General features: G+C 53.3%; 6 protein-coding genes; 3 read left to right on the top strand and 3 right to left on the bottom strand.

The window, feature by feature from the left end:
- Positions 1-12,276: 12,276 nt before the first annotated feature.
- Positions 12,277-14,401, bottom strand: CHC_T00002612001 (hypothetical protein). XM_005713700.1 is given in 2 exon segments: positions 12,277-12,505; positions 12,506-14,401. 1 exon segment carries the CDS (start codon positions 14,399-14,401, stop codon positions 12,506-12,508), a length of 1,896 nt encoding a protein of 631 aa, XP_005713757.1. The 3' UTR covers positions 12,277-12,505.
- A 126-nt stretch (positions 14,402-14,527) lies between these two features.
- On the bottom strand, positions 14,528-14,839 carry CHC_T00002611001 (hypothetical protein). Its single transcript, XM_005713699.1, has one exon. It carries the CDS (start codon positions 14,837-14,839, stop codon positions 14,528-14,530), a length of 312 nt encoding a protein of 103 aa, XP_005713756.1.
- A 188-nt stretch (positions 14,840-15,027) lies between these two features.
- CHC_T00002610001 (hypothetical protein) lies at positions 15,028-15,147 on the top strand. Its single transcript, XM_005713698.1, has one exon. The coding sequence runs from the start codon at positions 15,028-15,030 to the stop codon at positions 15,145-15,147; it is 120 nt and encodes a 39-aa protein (XP_005713755.1).
- A 25-nt stretch (positions 15,148-15,172) lies between these two features.
- On the top strand, positions 15,173-15,274 carry CHC_T00002609001 (hypothetical protein). Its single transcript, XM_005713697.1, has one exon. The coding sequence runs from the start codon at positions 15,173-15,175 to the stop codon at positions 15,272-15,274; it is 102 nt and encodes a 33-aa protein (XP_005713754.1).
- Positions 15,275-18,185: 2,911 nt separating this feature from the next.
- CHC_T00002608001 (hypothetical protein) lies at positions 18,186-18,383 on the top strand. Its single transcript, XM_005713696.1, has one exon. It carries the CDS (start codon positions 18,186-18,188, stop codon positions 18,381-18,383), a length of 198 nt encoding a protein of 65 aa, XP_005713753.1.
- On the bottom strand, positions 18,384-19,846 carry CHC_T00002607001 (hypothetical protein). XM_005713695.1 is given in 2 exon segments: positions 18,384-18,448; positions 18,449-19,846. 1 exon segment carries the CDS (start codon positions 19,844-19,846, stop codon positions 18,449-18,451), a length of 1,398 nt encoding a protein of 465 aa, XP_005713752.1. The 3' UTR covers positions 18,384-18,448.
- Between the last annotated feature and the right edge of the window lie 183 nt (positions 19,847-20,029).

The raw sequence follows: 20,029 nt of genomic DNA, 5'->3' as shown, positions 1-20,029 counted from the left end.
GAAGAAGCCGAGAGCTTCTTATCCCGGTCGCAAAAGTCACGCCGCCGTCCACTTAGCCCAGTCAATCCCCGCGTCAGATGAACGCGGTGCGCATGGAAGCAGCGAAAATCATTATGAAGGAGCATTGGTAGCCGAAGGCAATTTTATTGAGCCATCGGAGGGCTACGAACACGAGAACTACGGGGCAAGCGGGTCGTCAACTTTACCAACGCCCACATACGCGACGGAGTCGTTTTCAGAGCCCACGGATCCCGTGATGATGTTCCGGGGGCGCGGCCACACGCCGGCGCCGCGCATTCCGATGGAGGACAAGGGTACGACGTTTCGAAGGCCAGGCTGGATGGGAAGGCCGCAACATCAAGGAAGGCCGCCGGCCCGTGGAGGACCTAGGCCGCAATATCCCGTCAAGAAGCACGGACTGGTGTGCTATCATTGTTACGAAAAGGGGCACGCCGCACCAACGTGTATTCTTTCCCTCCGGGAAATGCACCGAGTTTTGGAAAATTATGAGGCGTTGTCTCCGATGGAGAGGTTAGGGATACCATCGACGAGTTATCTGAAGGTCATGAATTGGTTCGATTGGCAGACGGCGAGCACGCCGAGTGCTTCAACGCCGATGCCGAACCAACCCTTCAGAGGGCCCGCCGCGGGGCCCGCGTCGTCCGACTTGAGAAGGAACCCGCAGCGGCAGGAAAACTAGAGAGGGGAATCTCGCATGAGTCGCGAGAGGCACAGGGTCAAAGTACTGTGCCCGGGGCTCAGCCCCGTTCCCCGTCTCTAAGGGAAAAATCAGGCCCCGATGAGGAGGTTGTTGGATTGGTGGATAAGCCCAAAGGGCCAGCCCAAGTCCAGAGAATTTTGAGCCGAGCCCGAGATCATCCGCTGGAAGAAGTTCGAAGACCCTGGTACAGGGTTAAGCGAAGGGAATGTCCCGAGAAGATTTTGGTACTTGCGCGAAAAAACTACAAAGTTTACGCGGACATTGAACTAACAGTCGGATTTATGAGCCGGGTGTTGTCTGTTTTAGACGCCGGCGCAGGACCAAACCTTGTGCGAAAATCGGAACTCCCGGCTGGAATGGAATCTCTAGTGTCCTACGGACCGACCCAAGACATTGGCGACGCGAACAACAGGCCACTCCAGACTCTCGGAAACATCAAGATGCCCGTGAGACTTGGACGAGTTGTGGCTGCTGCCGAATTTATTGTGTGCGAAAAGCTCGTGGTACCGCTGATTCTAGGAGCGGACTATTGCAATAGGTTCGTGGAGGCTATCTACTCGCGAAAGAGGACCGTTGAGTTGGCGGATTTCTCGGAGGTTCCGATCGTAAGGCGGTTCTCGGCGAGAAAATCGAAGAAGCATCTGGTCCCCGGAGAGGGCGAAACTGATGCAAAAGGGGAGCGAGTTTCCCCCAGGGTGAAGGTGGCAAGAGCCAAGATCATTGAGCCCGGGACGCAACACGTAGTCGAATGCACCTCGAAGAGGACGGGCTTGGTCGTAGTTCAACCCTACGCAACCCTATACGACAAGCACGGATTAGTGAGCACCAACGGTGTAGTTCAGGTTGAGCCTGACAAACCTTTTAGATTGCTTGTAGCGAATTTTAGAAATTACCCTGTCAGGGTTCAAAAAGGGGCAAGTGGTGGCGGAACTACTACCGCACCCGAGGGCCGTATTCAAGAGCAATTCCACCATTGGTGAGGTACTTGGAATTCAAGAAAGGGACGAGGAAACATTTACTAAGTCCACCCCGCCACCTACGGGCGAGAGAAGGTGCGAACCGTCGGAACAAGATAGCGAGGACCAGCAAGGAGAACGGGAGGAAGGGCTCTCCGCGACGGCAACTGCGAAGCCGGAGCGGCGGATTGAGCCTCCCCCGCCGGACGTGGAGGAGCTCGACCTGAGCCACGTGCCGGACCGGCTGCGCAAAAGATTCCGTCGGATGTTGAAAATATATTCCCGCATGTGGGATGGGACCCTTGGTGAGATCAACACCACGGTCCACCGGATTGAACTGGCCCCGGACACAAGGCCAATTGCACAAGCCCCGTACCGGGCCGGGCCTAAAGCCCGCGAAGTAGAAGATGAAGAAGTACAGAAGATGTCAGAAGCAGGAGTCATCGAACCGGCGCAGTCAGAATGGGCGTCGCCCGTTTTATTAGTGCCGAAGCCGGACGGATCGATACGCTTTTGCGTAGACTATCGCAGGTTAAATCCAGTAACGGTAAAGGACACATACCCTTTACCGCGCATGGATGAGTGTCTGGACTCGCTTGGTGACACCAAAGTTTTCTCCGCGTTGGACGCGATCTCGGGATATTGGCAGAAGCCTATCCCTGAGTGCAACCGCGACAAGACCGGATTTTCGTGTCACTCAGGTCTGTATCGTTTCTCAAGAATGCCCTTCGGGCTAACCAACGCGCCAGCGACGTTCCAGAGAGCAATGGACATCTTGGTCTCTCCGTTCCGTTGGAAATGCTGTTTGGTGTATCTGGATGACATAATAATTTTTAGCAAGTCGTGGGAGGAGCACATCGTGCACGTGGATGAAATACTTTCTGTATTGGAGAAGGCAGGTGTGAAGCTCAAGCTTCGCAAGTGCGAATTTTTCGTCGAAAAGATCAAGTACCTGGGCCATGTCGTTCGGCCAGGTACATTGGAGGTTGATGTCGCGCGAACCGCCGCGTTGGAACAAGTGCGGTACTCTCAAACGCAGACCCAGCTCAGAAGCTTCTTGGGACTCTGCAATGTCTACCGCAGGTTTGTCCCACATTACGCGAAAATCGCGCGTCCGCTCAACCAACTATTGAAGAAGGGACAACCGGTCCAGTTGGAAGGATTTGACGAACCGTGCGAAAAAGCTTTTCATAAGCTCAAGGACGCCATCTTGGCACCGCCAGTGTTGGCGCTGCCGAAGAAGGACCTACCCTACTCGGTAGATACCGATGCAAGCGACTATCAAATCGGCGCTTCATTATTTCAAACGCACCCGGATGCGCAACGTAAACCCATCGGGTTCTTTTCAAGAACGTTAGCCGCAGCCGAGAGAAACTACTCCGTATCAGAAAAAGAATGTCTAGCGGTAACTTGGGCCGTACAGACTTTAAGACCATATCTATATGGCGAGCACTTCATTGTGCATACCGACCATGCCTCATTGAGGTGGTTGATGAACGTAACCGACCCCAGCGGGAGATTAATCCGATGGAGGCTCCGCCTCTCGGAATTTGATTTCGAGTTCAAGTACAAGAAGGGCAAGGCGAATAGTCAACCTGATGCCCTGTCAAGATTGCGGACCGCAGGAGAAACCGTCGACGAAATCGACGACGAAATCCCATGCTTTATGGCCGAACCGGCCGAGGGTTCAGTGGAGGACGAGGACAGTTTTGACGCGTTAGACGACATCCTCGCTCTTGAGGGGGGGACCGCCCCTGATCGCCTCCATCAATTCCAAGCTGTCACTCCGGAGAAGCTCATTCGCGAGCAAGCCGTCGATCCCTTTTGCAATCGCATCAAGGAAGAAATGGACGCCGGAAAGGTGAGAACTTTCAGCATGGAGACCGAGGAATTCGAAGGAACTCTATGCCGTACCGCGGCGGAGTTTGTAAAAGTGGTGATACCACAATCGTTAAGGGACCGCGTTCTAGGGTTAAGCCATTACGCAAAATTGGCAGGACACCCAGGAGGCAGGAAACTTTACAAGACATTGAGAAGATATTTTTACTGGCCTACGATGGCCCTAGACTGCTACGCAGTTGCGAAGAATTGCGCCGCATGTGCGCGGGAAAGGGTGAATTTAAGAAGAAACACGAAGGAAATGAAGCTGTTCACGCCCAAAGCTCCGCTGGAGTTGTCGCCATCGACATCCTCGGCGAGCTAATTACAACTAAACGAGGAAATCGGTATATTCTCGTGAGCAGCGATCGATACTCGAAACTGGTACGAACCGTACCGTTGAAGAAGATATCAGCTGCGCACATCGCACAAGCCTTCGTCACCATTGGGTATTCGTGTACGGACCGCCGGTCAAGCTGCTGTCCGACAATGGAACACAGTTCACGCCCCGGTTCTTTCAGAATGTCTGCCGAATTCCCGGCATAGGCAATGTGTTCACGACTACGTACCACCCACAAGCCAACGCCCAAGTTGAGAGGTTTAACCGCACGCTGACTTCCGCGTTGCGAAAATATGTTGGAGAGCATCCCAAGGATTGGGACTTATTTAGCGACGCTGTGACGTTCGCATACAACACGCAAGTTCATCGAACTACGAACATCGCGCCCTTCGAACTGGTGTTAGCTCGGGCGCAGAGAAGCATTGCGTTACAAGCACAGCCAAGTTTGGAAGGATTTAGCTCGAATAGAGCGTACTACCTGAAATGGCAGTCGCGGTTGGAGAGCTTGATGAGAGGTGCTGATAACAGTCTGCGCAGAGAACAGGCACGGTACAAGGGAAATTTCGATTCAAGACTTCGCAGGCCGAAATACGACATCCCTGTGTGATCCTATGTGTTCTTACGAAAGGAACAAGGGACGGCGAGTGAGCCAAAACACAAGCTTGCTCAAGTCGCTACGGGGCCCTACGCAGTGAAGAGGTCTGATCAAGGTACAGTCGTCATTGCCATCGGCGACCAAGAAGAGCGCGTTTCGCGAGACCGGGTGGAACTAGCCCCGAGTCCGATGGACCTGGCGCCGGTCACCGGCTTAACACAAGCCCTACGGTTCCTTGATGGGACAGAGAGAGACGAAGGACGGAATGTTTTCGAGAATGGGGGTAGTCCCCATATACACACGCTTCCGCGAGAGGACCCTGAAGATCTAGTTACCAAGTTACCGTTAGCGGAGACTCCGCAAAACTCACGCGAGTCAAAAGACCCGGCAGAAGAGGACGAGTTGGAAGATCTTCAGAAGGGGGACTCAGATGTGTTCGTCGACCTGGACGATGATCCTGTCGAGTATCTCGAGGCCTAGCTTGCTCCCAAGGTCGAAGCAGCCAGAAATAATGGCTTGTCGTCCAATGGAGCGTTGAAACTCGCCGCGTTGCTCAAGAGATATCAGGCGGTTTTCGAATTCGGCTGGGCAAATCCCCACCATCCGACGTCCCACCTATGAGGGTTCTCCTTGACCCTAATAAACAACTCGTTTGGGTAAAACCCCGTAGATATTCGCCAGAGCAACGAATTTTCATGGAGAAGTACATCGATGCCCTGGTGGATATGGGATTCTGTCGGCCCATACCGACAGCTGAATGGCAAGCAGCTTCGCTGCTCCTGGCCAAGCCAGGATCGAATGCCCAGTGTAGATTGGCTATTGATCTACGACCAGTAAATGCAGCAACAAGGAAGGAGTCCTGGCCAGTCCCACACCTCGGCTCTGAGGTGAATGACTTTGCAGGCAGCAAGTGTTTTGCAACTCTGGATTTTGTGTCCGGGTTTTGGCAGCTTCCTTTACATCCAGACTCGTATGGAGCGTGCGGCATTTTCACTCACAAGGGCTCTCATTGCCTCAACACGCACATTGCCTGGCCTCGCAAATGCCACACCATACTTTCAGAGCACCGTTGAGCCGCTGTTTCGCGAACTGCGAGACACCTTGAAAGCGAGTCTGGATGACTGTAACATGCATTGGGAATACGAAACCGAGCTTCTCGACAAGCTAGAACGTTTCTTTTCTATTTGTCTGAAACACGGGTTGTTCCTTTCCGCAAAATGTGTCTTTTTTGCCTCCTCACTTAAATGGTGCGGGCGCATCGTATCGGGGCATGGCTATACCATAGACCCTGCTCGCTTGGAAGGCCTTAGAGAGATGGAATGCCCGCACACAGCGGAGGAACTCCCTCAATTCATTTACTGTTGCCGATGGATGTCCATCGCCATTCCTAATATTACAGAACGCGTTGCGTTTCTCAATGAAGTCTTAAAAGAAGCCTACAATCTCTCTGGCCGACGCACAAATCGTTCTATCAAGAAGATGGAATTGGGCAGCCTGTCCTGGGGCACGAAACATCAGAACGCCTTTGATAATCTACAGGACACACTGCGAAACGCCGTAATTCTGTCCTATACAGACCCGGACAAAGATATATGTGTTTATACAGACGCCTCTGACAGGTGTTGGTCTGCGATAGCCACACAGTGTGACAAATCCCAGCTGAATGTTCTGACCCATGAGCAGCAACACGAACCGTTAGCATTTCTCGGGTCAGCATTCAAGGGTGCCGAGATGGGCTAGGGCACATTTGAAAAAGAGGGCCTCGCTATCTTCCAAACCTTCAAAAAAACTCGACTACCTTTTTATGGGCACACAAGACACACACGTGTACACGGATTACAGAAACCTTCTCTTCGTATTTGCCCCTCTAGCACTTGAGCCGGCCCTGGGTGGTCACATCGTGTCCAAGGGGCACCGATGGGCACTGTTCTTGTCCCGGTTCTCCTACAGAATCGAGCGCATTGAAGGCGAAAGCAATGCCTTCGCAGACATACTGACAAGATGGGCTCGTGGTTACCGTAGAGAAGTATCGCTGAAGACAATTCACGGCTTGCTGCTTCAGACCTCGAAACAGCTCATTCCCTCACCCGATGATTTCGTATGGCCTATGGTTGAGGTCTTGGGCCGCTCGCAAGAAACTTCAAACGAAAAGGATCGCGGTATTGGGTATGATGAGGGCTATAAGCTATGGAAGCACAAGGGACGCATTTCGAGCTCTGCTGCGGACCCCCAGCTTCAGCTCAACATACTGGTGGTATCTCATTGCGGCTCGATGGGACATAGGGGACAAGATGCGACGAAGATTGTCGTTAAGGAGAGTTGTTGGTGGCGTAGTGTGGACAAGGATGTTGAGGAACTGTTTTGCCGCTGCTTTCACTGTATCACTGCGCGATCCGAAGAAGCAGAGCCGCGCACTCTATCACATCCGCTGCATGGAGAAAGACCTAACGGGGTCATCCATTTGGACTTCCTATACATGGGACCGAGTGCTGACAACAAGTCGTATGTCCTCATAATTCGTGATGATGTATCTTCATATGTCTGTTTATGGCCCACTGAAGCTGCAACACGCGCAGCAGTAGCTGAGGCCCTCACAGTGTTGATAGGATGCTTTGGTGGAATGGAATGGCTCGTTTTCGGATCAAGGGAGTCATTTTAAGAATCAGCTAATCAAGCGTCTCACCGAGGAATTTCATGCCTTCCACCACCTCACTACGGCCTATTCGCCGTGGGATAACGGTTCTGTTGAACGAATCTGCCGTGAAATTCTCAGAGCCTGTAAGGCATTTCTTAGCGAATGGCCTCTTGCGCCCAAAGACTGGCCCGCCGTCACGGAGTGCGTTCAGAGCATATTAAACCGGCCGCAAGTGACAAGACTGGGCCTCCGAAGCAAAAAAGTCCCAGGCGTTTATCGATCTCCATTGGAGGTCTACACTGGGCACAAACCAAAGCGCCCTCTTCTTCGCGCCCTTCCGATGGATAAGTACAAGATGGTGCAGAGCGATGATGAAGTCCGTTTTCGCCAGTCGGTGAACGTCGAGGCCACTCAGGGCGCGCTGCTTTCCATGCACGGGGATGTCAAGGTTCGCGCGGACGCTCCGCCAAGAGCGGCAAATTGAACTACATAACAAGCGCACGAACCTCAAGCCGGTGGATTTTTGTATCGGTGATTTTGTGTTGGTCAGGTGCGCTGCTGAGAGGGTTCAAAAGCTACAGTTCGCGGCGCTAGATCTTAGATCTAATCTAATGTCAGCAAAATTGATGCTAACTAATTAACTAAATAAAATAATTGAAAATTAAAACTGTGCAATTATTCACACGTGTGTCCACTACCCCGGACTATTTGTCATATCCAATTCTTTCTTTCCACCCCCCTGTAGAGCCCCATATCCGTGGGGCACAGATTCCCCAGAATAAATAGAGGTACAGAGAACTTCCCAACAATAAAGGCAGAGCTCAGGCCGTGAAAAGAATCCGCCTGAGTGTCATCGCCAAGCACTGTTTTCTTCTGTTTAATGCGGTAGTGACCGCAGCAGAGCGAGCAGGACAACGAGCGAGAAAGGAACGCAACGTGCTACAGACTACAAAGCCAACCCCGTCGCAGTCACCAAAGACAATCGCCGCCTATGGCGGGAACTGGCCGTGTACGACGCATTCAGTACAAGCACTCGTGCCTTTACTTCAAGTATCGGCCAAGGAAAGCTTCAAATCGCAAAGCAACGCACCCATTCGAGGGGAGGACGGTTTGGGCAAGCCGGTCTCTCCGTAAAGCGATAGGCTGAGCGCCTCATCCCCATCGCCACCAAGTAATCCAGCGATCTATACGTACGCAGGTAACCACCGCAGGAACTGAGAACACCACCATGGGCTCGCTGGGCACTGCAAAGGGCTCAGAATCACCGCCACGGCCGCGTTACGACGTTCAGGACCTAGACCGATGCGGGTGGACATTCAAGAACGTGGCTTTCCGTGAGCGGGGCGAGGGAGTAAGGACATTTATAACCACGCCGTCATCTTCACTTTGGTTTTGGATGCGGCCTCGGCCATGCGTGGATGAAGTGCAAGTGAAGCTTGGGCGGTGCGAGGCGGCGGGCACGGCACGGCCGCAAACACTTCTGCAGTGCGATGGGAATTCCCCATGGATGAATACGACGATACCGACCAGATGAAGGCGTGAAATGTGTTTGGCGAAGGCGGAATCGGCGAAGTGCTAGTGCCTCCCTGACCGGGGCCTGTCCGCACAGAATCCTCAGCTTGAGACGACATTTTTACTTGAAAGCGTCAAGAGAGCGGTGATTGCGATCATGCACAGGCCTTACGAGCACATGCTTGCCGACATTCTCACCAGGCCGCTTCGACCACGAAGGTTCGTAATCCTGACCGAAGCCATCCGCGCCCGACCAAAGCCTAATGCAGATCCCGCCGCACCGGAGAAGTGGTATTCTGCGCACCGCGCTTCGTCGCAGTTCTGCGGCCATCATGGTAATCTGCTCGCATGGAACCAACGAAGAGAATTGATATGATAAATCGGGCTCGCTATTATCGAATGGGAATCTGAAATTCAAGGTTGATATCGCATATATGGCCTAGCTGCCGTGGTTTACACTGTAGTGAACATCGGTCAGTTTTACAGATGCCGATTTTAGCCGCAGTGTAACTGTATGGAACCTTATTCGGAGTTTTCCGTTACATTCTTCCTCAAAACGTATTTTATTGATAAAATATCAATAAATACATCGATTGCCTAAAACAAAGCACTGAACGAATCGCCAGAGACGTTTTTATTGACAACTATCATCACAGAGGTTGTTAACGCGCAACTGGGGTACACAGGTGTGGTGCAATGCGCCTGGTAGGCGGTAGGCAAGGTCGAAGACCCACACGGCCCAAAAACAAACAAACAAACAAAACAACCAAAGCAGCCGGCGGCGCAATGCCACAGAGTGTTCGGGAACCTCTTTAACGAGAGCTTCCTCCAGCCACGTCTGCATGCGCGGCCAGAGGGTATTTAATGACCACTGGGAGCAGTGTTCGGTACCCGCTCGAACAGCGAGGGCCGGGACGGCCGCAGGGGCCGTCCCCTCCGTATTGGCTGGGTTCTGCCCTGTATCGGGTGTCACCCGTAGCAGTGACTCCGGGTTTTCGACACGGGGGCGCACGGACCCGGGTGGTCCGCTGCGCGTACTCGCCCGGGCTGAGCCGGAGCGAGTACTGCCCCGTCCTGAACCGGAGTCTTCCGCAGGGGTCCCTGTCGGATTCATCTTGACTTCTTGCTTGAACCGGGGGTTGATACGTGTTTTCAATTTGTCCACGTACCGAATCGGATGTCTTCTTTCTTGAGCTCGACGGTGAGGGTCTAGAAACCCCAGGAGAGCCCTCCACGAGAGTACCAAAAATGTGGTACAACCGTAGGGACGCTAAACCGTAAACGGAAAAGGACAGGCTGTACCTAAAATGAGGGAGCCTGGGGGACCGCTACACTGGAGCGTCAGGTAGAATAATCCGAATCGGTAGGAAGCACTGATGTGAGGGAGGTACACTACGCAGAACACGAGCAGTCGTACTGGGGTGTAGAGCAGTACGACCGGTGGCGAGCTGGAAACCTGAAGGTCTTAGTTAACAGTACGGAGAAAGGACTAGGGTAGGAAGTAAGGGGAGGCGTGCTTGCCTCGGTTTACCTCCAGCCTGGTGCCCCCTTCTCTTATACCCCCTAGTAGGGCAGTGGCACCAGACGGACTACAGCAGCTGTAAATACTGTAGCCAGCTTACTGTAGCTTACGGTAACTAAAAATGACTACTGTACCAACCCACCGATCGGTCGCGCACCACGTGTACACCTGCACTATCTGGTGCCACTAACTACACGTGGACTCCAACGTGGCCACATCTACACATGCTGGCCACGTATGCACCGTATCGGTTAACATCTTACTACTGTACTGGGCGAGGCCCCTGGCGCCCGCCTAGTTCAATAGCGCGACTTGGCAATTGTACCACAAACAGCAGATCGCGCATCAAGAGTTGCGAACACAGAACCTTCTCTGACATCCAGCGATGTCCCCGTCGGCGCTCCGGCAGTATCTGATGAAGCACCAGATGCTCCGACGTCTACCAAGAGGCGAAACATTCAATTGGTGCTGACCAAACACCAAAGGGCGCAGATTGCGCGCTGGATGGTTTCAGAGTAACAAGATGGTCGTGTAGTGCACATATGCGCACGTGCAGTTCTGGAATTGCCCGACTATTTTCGTGCCTCCCCGAACGCCAATATTGCAAAAGCTACGCGGTATTTCCAGTCTCGAACAATTACATTAGAAGGACTCGGAGGGTGCCGTGGTGACGGGAACATCTCGTTCTCGCGAGTGATGAAGGGCGGAACGCATAGTTACAACCGGAAAGCATCCCACGGGCGAGGAAGAAAACGACGGTCATGGGTAGTTGCTCTGTACAAGGACCTTAGTTCTGAGTTCGATAGGATGCGCAAGGCTGGGTTGAAATTCAACAGATCTTTATTGACGCGATTGGCTGTCAATCTGATAATGAACTCTGTGAATGATACGTACAATGCCAGTATAATTGACTCCAGAACAATGTTACCTATCATCAATTCCATATCTCCCCGATGGATTTAATCGTTCACGGAAGCCAATGGGATTGTTCACCGTTCACAGACGGGTAAGCTCATGGTTTCTCCCAAAAAGCAGGAGCAAATTCATCGTGCTGTCGCCTTCCATTTGGGGACCGTTTTCAGAGAGATCTGGGCTGGTCTCTTCAATAAGGACAATATATACAATGCCGACGAGACCCACTTCGTGATAAACATGGATGATCATAAGACAATGGCTCGAAAAGGGGACAGTGATGTTAAATACGCTGACGTAGTCTCGGGAGATGATGGAATGACGATGATGTGCTACTGTCAGGCTGACGTGATGCAGGCCTGGAACCACCGTTTATGACATTTTAAAATCGGAATCGTCCCTATCCTATTGACGGCATCCGGGACAACGTTCCAGGAGTATCTCATCGCAGTCGTCGTAAAGGTTGGATGGACAGGATCGTCGTGCTCCAATACATGAAAGAACCAAGAGCGATTAGGAAGTTGACGAATGGGAGAAGACGCATACTTTACATGGATAATTGCTCTGGGCATGCACTGACAGATGAGCTTAGAAAATGTGTCGATAGTTTGAACACGGAGATACGTTTTTTTCCGCCTAACGCTACTGACTTGTTGCAACGCGCTGACTCTTTATTACTCAGAAAATTAAGACAGCATGGAGAAAACGTTGTGATGATTACAAGCTTTAAATGATAGAAAACAACATGTATGAAGTTGAGAGAGGCCCAAGGTCTTCTGGGCGATTGAAGAATCCTGGAAAATATTTCATTTTAAAGTTGGCAGCAAACGCTGTCAAAGATGTCGCTTCGCAAAGGGATAGGGATGGTGTCTCTTATGCTCGTAAGGCAATGATGCGGTGCGGTTTGGCGCAGAACTTGAACGGCCTTTGGGAAGAAAGACAGTTGACACCGCAACTACAGGAGATTGTCAAAAAGTACCGTGAAAACTTTGATGGTGTTACAGTGCAAGAGTCGATGGATGTCGTAGACCTGGTCCAATAACGCACTGATGATTAGAGGCAGGCATGTGAGGTTTTGGTAGGACGAAAATAAATGCTGTAGGCTGTAATGAGATCTAACTTACAGTATTCAGTGTTACTTTTGGCAATGTCAGTGACAGTAGTACCGTTTTTCACTGAAATAGTGCAAGTACGGAAATAGTATCACTGACATTAATATACTGTATGTTTAGGGTTTGAGATTTCCACCACGGAAATGGTATCAATGACACTAAATACCGTCCCCGGGTGTACAGTTCGCGTGCGCCGTGTTGAAAGCCCCAGCAAATGCGCCGACTGGCTGGCACCGTGAAAAGTCCCATCCTACTTATTCCGGCTGCTAGTCACATCTCGCATGTCGCTCCTGCTCCGAGCTGGAGAACTCTCCTCTCCCCCTCATAGCCACACCTCTTTCCACGCGGAGAGCACACGGACTACGTGCGGGTCGATCTCCGCGATGGCCGACTCCTGGTCGGGGACGGGGAGCCAGTTCCACCCGACGGCTCTGCGTTCGGAGTTGTCCGCCGCGCCGCCGCCCACTTCAAGACTTTCGTCGAACACGGCCCGCCGGTCGAGCACGCCGAGGGGCCGGAAGCCAGCCTGGCCGGCCCACGTTTTGTACATGTCGCGGTAGTCGCGCGGCATCCCATTGGCACCGTACATCGTGCCTTGCTCGGGCGTGTGCCCTTGTGCGCGATACACTACGCTTGTGGGCTCGATATTGCACCAGCTCGTGTTGACCGACGAGTGACACGGGCGCATCGCGCGGAGTGACAGACGCTCGCCTTTCATCACGAAGGCAATGTAGTAGAGCTCCTGTTCGGCGCGCGAGAATGTCACCGCTTTGATGTTGCCGCCGATCGGGATCTGTACGACCAGCTCGTTGGAAGGCATCTCTGCCTCCAGGACGTACTGCAGCCTTCCGAGTTGTTGCCCCATAAGCTGCCCTAAAAGCATCCTGGGGGCGTGCATCGCGGGCACCAGCACCACTTCCTCGCCCTCGCACTCGGTAAAGTACCATGGCAGTGTGCCGCCGACCACTGGCCATAGGGAACGTTGCTGGCTCACGATGATGTCTGCAGATATCTCTATAGCGTCAACATCTGCCTCCTCGCGGAATGCGTCCATGACGAGCTTCTTGCCTGGTGAAAACGTCAAGTCACCGAAAAAGCCCGCGCCCTCCGTAGGGTAGAACCACACGGCATTAGCCCACTCGTCGGTCTGCGTCCCGTGCTTTGTGCTCCTCGAGAGCGTGAGCTGCACCACGATGCGGTCGATCATCTTCTCGTACGTCTCGTACCAGAAGCGTGGGTGCCGCCACGGCCCTACGCACGCGAGCAACCGTTCTGTGAGGGCCTCAGGCTTGTTGACCAGCTTTTCCAAGTGACGCGCCAGCTCCGTGCCGCCTGTACCGGCCTGCAGCCATAGAAAATGTGTGAGCGAGGCTACGGGGACGCGATCTTTCTCCTCGTAGCAGTCGGCCGTCCACATCGGGCCCACGATGTAGTCTTGGAGGAAACGGCCGGCAACGCCGCCGTTGCAATTCACAATCATGTTGAGCCAAGTCTGCACACGGTCGCGGACTACAATGACGCCTGTACATACGGCCGTCCAATCGACTACGTCCGGGACACGGTTCTTGTGTCCGCACGCCTTGCAGCGTACCCTCTTGCGGAAAAAGGAGAAGCCCATGTCCTGCTCGACTGTACTGTTGGGCGAGTTGAGCATGGTGATGGCACGGTTGAGCACGTCGAGAAGGAGCTTGCACGCGTCCACGGTGGGGCGCGTGGGGAGGATGCGGCCGTGCATCACTCCGACGGCCACCTCAGCTGACGGCCACAGGCGGGAGGACGCGGTCCAGCGCAGGGTGGAGTGCTCCTCGCCCGTCTCCATGACGTGCTGCACGACCATCTCCATGTACGAGCCGCACGAGGCGACGAAGTGGTACGGGGCGTAACGGTGCCCGAAAGCTCCGCGCACGATGACGTATCCCTGCGGGGACGCGTATGGCTTGAGCCCAGACGCGACGCCCAGCGTGACGATGTCGGGGTACTTCATCTTGTCCATCCACACGCACCGGATATTGGTGTTGATCAGCACCTGCGCGAGCTCGTCTTCCAGCTTGTCCGGCCACGACTTGCCCCTACTCCGGCTCGCAGGTGGGATCTGGACATAGCTCAGAAAGGCCAGCGGCTCGCCTGACTCGATAAGAGCAGGCCCTTTCTGGCCGCGGACGCAGTTGCGCATCTGCTTTTTGAGCTCCCGCGCGAGCTTGCTCTCGCGGTCGAACATGGCAGGCAAAGGAGGACCGGGGAAACCCAGCTACAGCACTTCTGAGGCGATTCAGGACGAGCAGGGCTTGCAAAGGTATAAATACAGCCCGGGCTTGTACGGCCCCAGCATGCTCGCTTTGACAATTCAAAGGGGCCGGGGAACGCAGCGTTGGACGCGGCACGCGGGGCCCGCGTGCGGCGTCAGGCGGACGCTAACGCCGAGCAAACGTAGCCGGGGCGACTCGCCCCCGCGGCGCCCGCTCGCGCGTCCGACGAGGCGGCAACAAGGCCGAACAGCGCACTTGCGACAGAGGTGAGACAGCAGGCGGGTTTTACGGGATAGGTTTCCAAGTTGCGCGGCCAGGGCTGGCTGGCAGGGGGCTGAGCGCGAATGGGAGAGCAGAAAGGGCGGCAGCGATGCATTGTTGGCAAGATGGGCAAGATGGGCACCCGCCATCTGGATGCATCTATAGCTGCAACGATTGCTGGCATTCCCAGTTTGGCCCATTGTAGAATAAAAATTAATGACTCTTTTCCGCTGCTTACCGTCGAATACGTATAAAGAAAACGTTAAACGCAAGCTTGGGGGTCGTATGTCCTATTAACCTCTATAAAACTGATGCTCTGAAGCTCACCCTATTTTAGATGGGAGGAATATCTCGATTGCGTACTGCGCTTCAACAGCTGGCCACTGATTTTAACCGTATCTCTCGATTATCGGTCACAACCCGTACTCCAGCTTCTGCAAGCAGCAATGAGCCTTGAACAGCTGAGTGCAGATTCGGAGGTAATGGGCAGTACAGCACATAAAACGCATGAACAAACACACGAACAAGTAATACATCAATTCATGACACACCCTAAACTGACAACCGTCGTAATCACTAACTAACAAGCCAACCCCGCCGCCGTCACCAAAGACAATCGCCGCCTCTGGCGGGAAATGGCCGCGTACGACTCAGTCGGTACAAGCACTCGTGCCTTCACTTCAAGCATCGCCCAAGGAAAGCTTCAACTCGCACGGCAACGCACCCATTCGTGAAGAGGGCGATTCGTGCAAGCCGGTCTCTTCGTAAAGCGTTAGGCCGAACGCCTCATCCCCATCGTCACCAAGGAATCCAGCGATCTGCACGTACGCAGGGAACCACTGCAGGAACTGGGAACACCGCTGTGGGTTCACTCGGCACCGCGAAGGGCTCATAATCACCGCCACGGCCACGCTACGACGTTCGGGCTCTAGACCGATGAGAGTGGTCATTCAAGAACGTGGCTTTCCGTGAGAGGGGCGAGAAGGTCAGGAAATTTTAGTTACGCCGTCATCTTCACTTCGGTTTCGGATGGGGCCTCGGGCATGCGTGAATAGAGTGCAAGGGAAGCTTGGGCGGTTGGCGGCGGCGGGCACGGCACGGCCGCAAACACTTCTGCAGTGCGATGGGAATTCCCCACGGATGCGTACGACGATGCCGACCAGATGGGGGCGTGAAGTGTGTTTGGCGAAGGCGGAGTCGGCGAAGTGCCTGTGTCTCCCTGACCGGGGCCTGTCCGCACATGAGGACGGTATTGTCCTCATCCGAAGAATCGCAGAATCATCAACCTGAGACGGCGTTTTTTACGTGAAAGCGTCAAGAGAGCGATGATTACGATCAAGCACAGGCCCTACGAGCACATGCTTGCGGACATCCTCACCAAGCCGCTTCGACCACGAAGGTTCATAATCCTGACCGAAGCCATCCGCGCCCGACCAAAGCCAAGCGCCGATCCCGCTGCATCAGAGAAGTGGTATTCCGCGCACCGCGCTCCGTCGCAGTTCTTTAGTCATCACGCAACCAAGAAACGTAGCCGCGTGGCCACGTTGACAAGCTGGAGCAGCGGCGGCGGCGTCCGCCGGGGGGACAGCCCGCAAGTAGTTAAGTGCGTTAGAGGTGCGAGTGAATAAACTGGGTGCAGGGACACTCGCATCACAAATTGAATACGGTGTAGTGACACTACTGTACTGTTGTCACTGACAACAGCGACTACGTAGCACCCAGAATTATCCAAATCGCGTGTTGTAAACTTTATACACCAGCGCGGTGCGGAAATGCCCATTTCCCGTAACCGTGGATAGTGGTTAACCGTCAGCCACGGAAACATCGTACTGTTATGAGCGCATGGGATTGATCCATGATGCGGATAGTTGGCAGTGGAGAGGGATCGCTACTCTACAAACAAAGTTGGAAGGCACAAAGGCCTAAGCATGTATATCGCTCGTGCGTGTATTCTCTTGTCTCTTTCTCTATGCTTCTCCTTTCTGTCTATACTAATAGTAGGGATGCGTTCCTTAGTTGCACTGCTCCACAGCTCGTGGCGACCGACACTGCAAGTGTTGGTTGATGCATTATTGAATTGCATTGACCTTCGTGCTGCCAAAGGTCGTAGAGCACGTTGCAATTGTAAAGAGGGGGAGTACGACCGTTAGCACTGCCGTTTTACATTGCTGTGCGTAAATGTGTGCAGCTGTACGCGATTTGCCACAACTGTACAGTACCCACTGTTCACGTTTTTTTTTTTTCGACAGACGCTGAAACATTGTCCACGGTTACACGGTTCCCCCGTGTTTGAAATACGGTTACAATATGGTTTTCTAAAAAACAATTCCGGCAACCGTGGAAACAGTTAGTTGGCGAAATATAAATTAGAAAACCGTGGATATCACGGTTTTATCAACACGGAACTAAATGGACCATAAAATGCAGATAGATACAGAATACGACAACTTTCCTTCAAAGAAAATTGTTATAAGATCAGCGGATCAAACTGTAAGGAGACCATTCCCGTTCCATGAAAACCGACCCAAAAACCATTGATAGTGACGCATATCCGTCGTCCCATATATCAAAATACATCAAAATACGGTTTCATGGGTAGGGAGGGATTGGAACTTTTTTTCCACAGTTCGGTTCTTCCATCGCGAGTTTAGAATATGCTAACCGCGGTGCCGCACGGTTTGTGTGCCGCTACCGCCGCAGAAAGATATTATGCAGTTGCAAAACTCGAATAGGGACTAGGGCGGAAAAAGGCAGGGTCCATGATGCAATTGGACATTTGCAAAAGTGTAGGCTGGCATTTATGGCTGCGAAAAAGGAGGAAGCCAATGCGACGGCTCGGCAGCTACTAATAACAGAGTCTTTAGTGAAGATGCAAAGTATGAGTGATGGCGTCCTGCAAGCAGTCTTTCTGAGCAGTGATGCAAGGAAGTGGCTGGAAAAAAGCCGTAAATCTCATTATCTTATAGTGCATGGTTCGATATAGTGCCGTTTTCGGCCCACTGCCACAGGGTAGCACTACATCGCGACCCCCCCCCCCCCCCCCCCCCTGTACAGGGGACTTTGGGCCCTGCTTTCGCATCTAGAAAGATGCGCCGTGCACGTAACTATACAATCTTTGCATGTGCGCTCGTTCCACCAAGCGCATTGGAACTCGCTCTGGGGGGAAGGTCTTCGTAAGCGGGAGGGAGGAGGAAGACCTTGGAACTTCGCAGCGCGCCGTGCTGGATCCGCCAGGGTCTGCTCCGTGGGGTAGATGCGCCGGTTTCGAACGACGGTGGACTGCACTGTGGCGGGTAAGTAACACTGTCCTTTGCATAGGCGGTGGCGTCAGTTGCGTTTTCGCAGATCCTCCTTCCATTGCGCATCTGCGCGTTCCATCTTTGTACTTGTAGACCGCAAACTACAAGTGTACTACGCACCTGCAGTCTGTACAGTATAAAGTGCAGTATAAGGTTGGGATAGTGGGACGCGAGCATTCTCTACTATGTCAAGCTTATGTACTGGTCGCCTCTATCGAAAACCATGTTGTTTCTCCAAGTTCCTTGTGTGACATTAAAGGATCGTCTTCTCATTGGGATCTTGGCAGTCTTTTCCCAAAGACAGAGCGCAAAGAAATGCACTCGTGCAGACTCACTTCCGCGTGTATATACAGAAGAAATATGCTTCCCATGTGACCGCAAAGAACCGCGATAATACGCCGATTCAACCTCATCTTATCGCGCTAACATTGTTGACGTGACTCTATACTGCTTCTTTAATCAAATATCAACGTTACCAGCCTCTCTCATGTCCCCGTTTCCTCGTAATGGTGGATCATAAAAACCATCAAACCCTTGATCCAACATGTCAAGTTCCGTATCTTCCACTTCAACCACACGCGCTCTCCTCTGTCGCCGTTGCGACGGTCTATCAGTTGCTGCAAGAATCCGTGATACAAGCGCCGAAAATCGCTGCATCGGAGCTGCAGAATCAACTTGATTTTGGGAACGCACACTTTCCTTCCTTCTCCGCCTAGAAGGCATGTCTTCGGCCCTCGTTGATTGACGGAAGCGTCGGTTGTTTCTAGGATCTTCTTCGAAAGTTGCTTCCAACTGTGCTTCATCTGGTTGGAGATCAGGACGGTACCGACTAATAATCTCCTCCTCCGGAACTCGCCCGGCGGCATACGAAGCATAAGAAACATATGAATCTCTTTCGGGAAAGTCCTGGGTGGGATCGAAGCTCTCGTCTGAGAATCTGTCTTCCCCAGCCATTCCACCTGTCAACGGCGCATAGTCTGGCAGCTGGATACCTTCTGGAGGCGGCAACCCATCCACATCCTCACCAGACGCAGTTGAGTAGAGTGCAAGATCTTCCAGTACGTTCCCTTCATCACCATACTCGCGGTGGGCTTCGCGTTCTTGTTCCAAGACCTCTTGCTCCCAGTTGGTTGTATCGTACAGCGCCGGTGCAACCTTTTCGACAGAAGATTCTCGACGACTAGCCTCGCTGAGTTCGACATCCGGTAGCAACTCATTGTCGCGAATCTTCACTGGGGACTGTGCGAGCTGATGTGCAAGCGACTCCACCGATCCAATTGGCAAACTCCCGGCATTTCGCACGGCAGCCCTTGCCCTCACATCCGGAGGGTTACCAAGCCGTTGTTGAGACAGGCGGTCAATTCCCACATCAGTGCTACCGCCCTCACTAGAATCTCCGGAACGCTCGCTCTCCCCTGGCATGTCCTGCTCATATGGCACGCCCTGCGCGTATCCATCCACCACATCCCCTCCTCCACCCCCTTGCACCGAAGCACTTCCTTCGCTCCACTCGCTCTGCACTCCCCCTTCAACCTTTGCATACTCTGACACTCTCTTCCCCTCCCGCTCCTCCTTCCTCCTCCGCCACGCTCTCTTCTGCGCGTCCCTCCTCTCAGTCGCCATCCAGACGATATCCTCCCCCCAATACTCGATCAAGTCATACTGCCTCTTTCGAAAGCGGAACTCAATATCGCTCAGCTCTACCTTCTTCGCATTGTTGATCCCATCCGCGACCATAGCCTTTGCGACGTCGCGCACGTGTACGGCCTGTGCGGGCCCCCTTTCAAACTTGAGCACGGCGTGCTGCTTCACGCGATTGATGAGCGGCGCGGAAGCCTCGTCCCCGTGCAGCGACATCTTATTCGTGAGGAGAAGCGGGACGCGAAAGAGAGCGACGGCGGGGGCGGCCTTCCCCATCTCGCACTGCATGCGCACGATGGCATCCACGAGTTCGCCCTTGACCCTGAGAAACTCGCTCCCGCGCACGTGCGAGTGCGCGCCGTCAGCCGACAGGACCTCGATGCGAGGGACGCGGTCGAA

Source organism: Chondrus crispus, genomic scaffold (assembly GCF_000350225.1).
Source record: "Chondrus crispus Stackhouse genomic scaffold, scaffold_145, whole genome shotgun sequence".
Lineage (NCBI taxonomy): Eukaryota > Rhodophyta > Florideophyceae > Gigartinales > Gigartinaceae > Chondrus > Chondrus crispus.
This window is presented reverse-complemented; position numbering and strand designations above follow the sequence as displayed.

Coding starts and splice junctions, on each gene's coding strand:
- CHC_T00002610001 (XM_005713698.1), top strand. CDS start 15,028: ATGGGAGGAATATCTCGATTGCGTACTGCGCTTCAACAGCTGGCCACT.
- CHC_T00002607001 (XM_005713695.1), bottom strand. CDS start 19,846: ATGTCGCTGCACGGGGACGAGGCTTCCGCGCCGCTCATCAATCGCGTG.
- CHC_T00002611001 (XM_005713699.1), bottom strand. CDS start 14,839: ATGGCGGGTGCCCATCTTGCCCATCTTGCCAACAATGCATCGCTGCCG.
- CHC_T00002612001 (XM_005713700.1), bottom strand. CDS start 14,401: ATGTTCGACCGCGAGAGCAAGCTCGCGCGGGAGCTCAAAAAGCAGATG.
- CHC_T00002608001 (XM_005713696.1), top strand. CDS start 18,186: ATGTACTGGTCGCCTCTATCGAAAACCATGTTGTTTCTCCAAGTTCCT.
- CHC_T00002609001 (XM_005713697.1), top strand. CDS start 15,173: ATGGGCAGTACAGCACATAAAACGCATGAACAAACACACGAACAAGTA.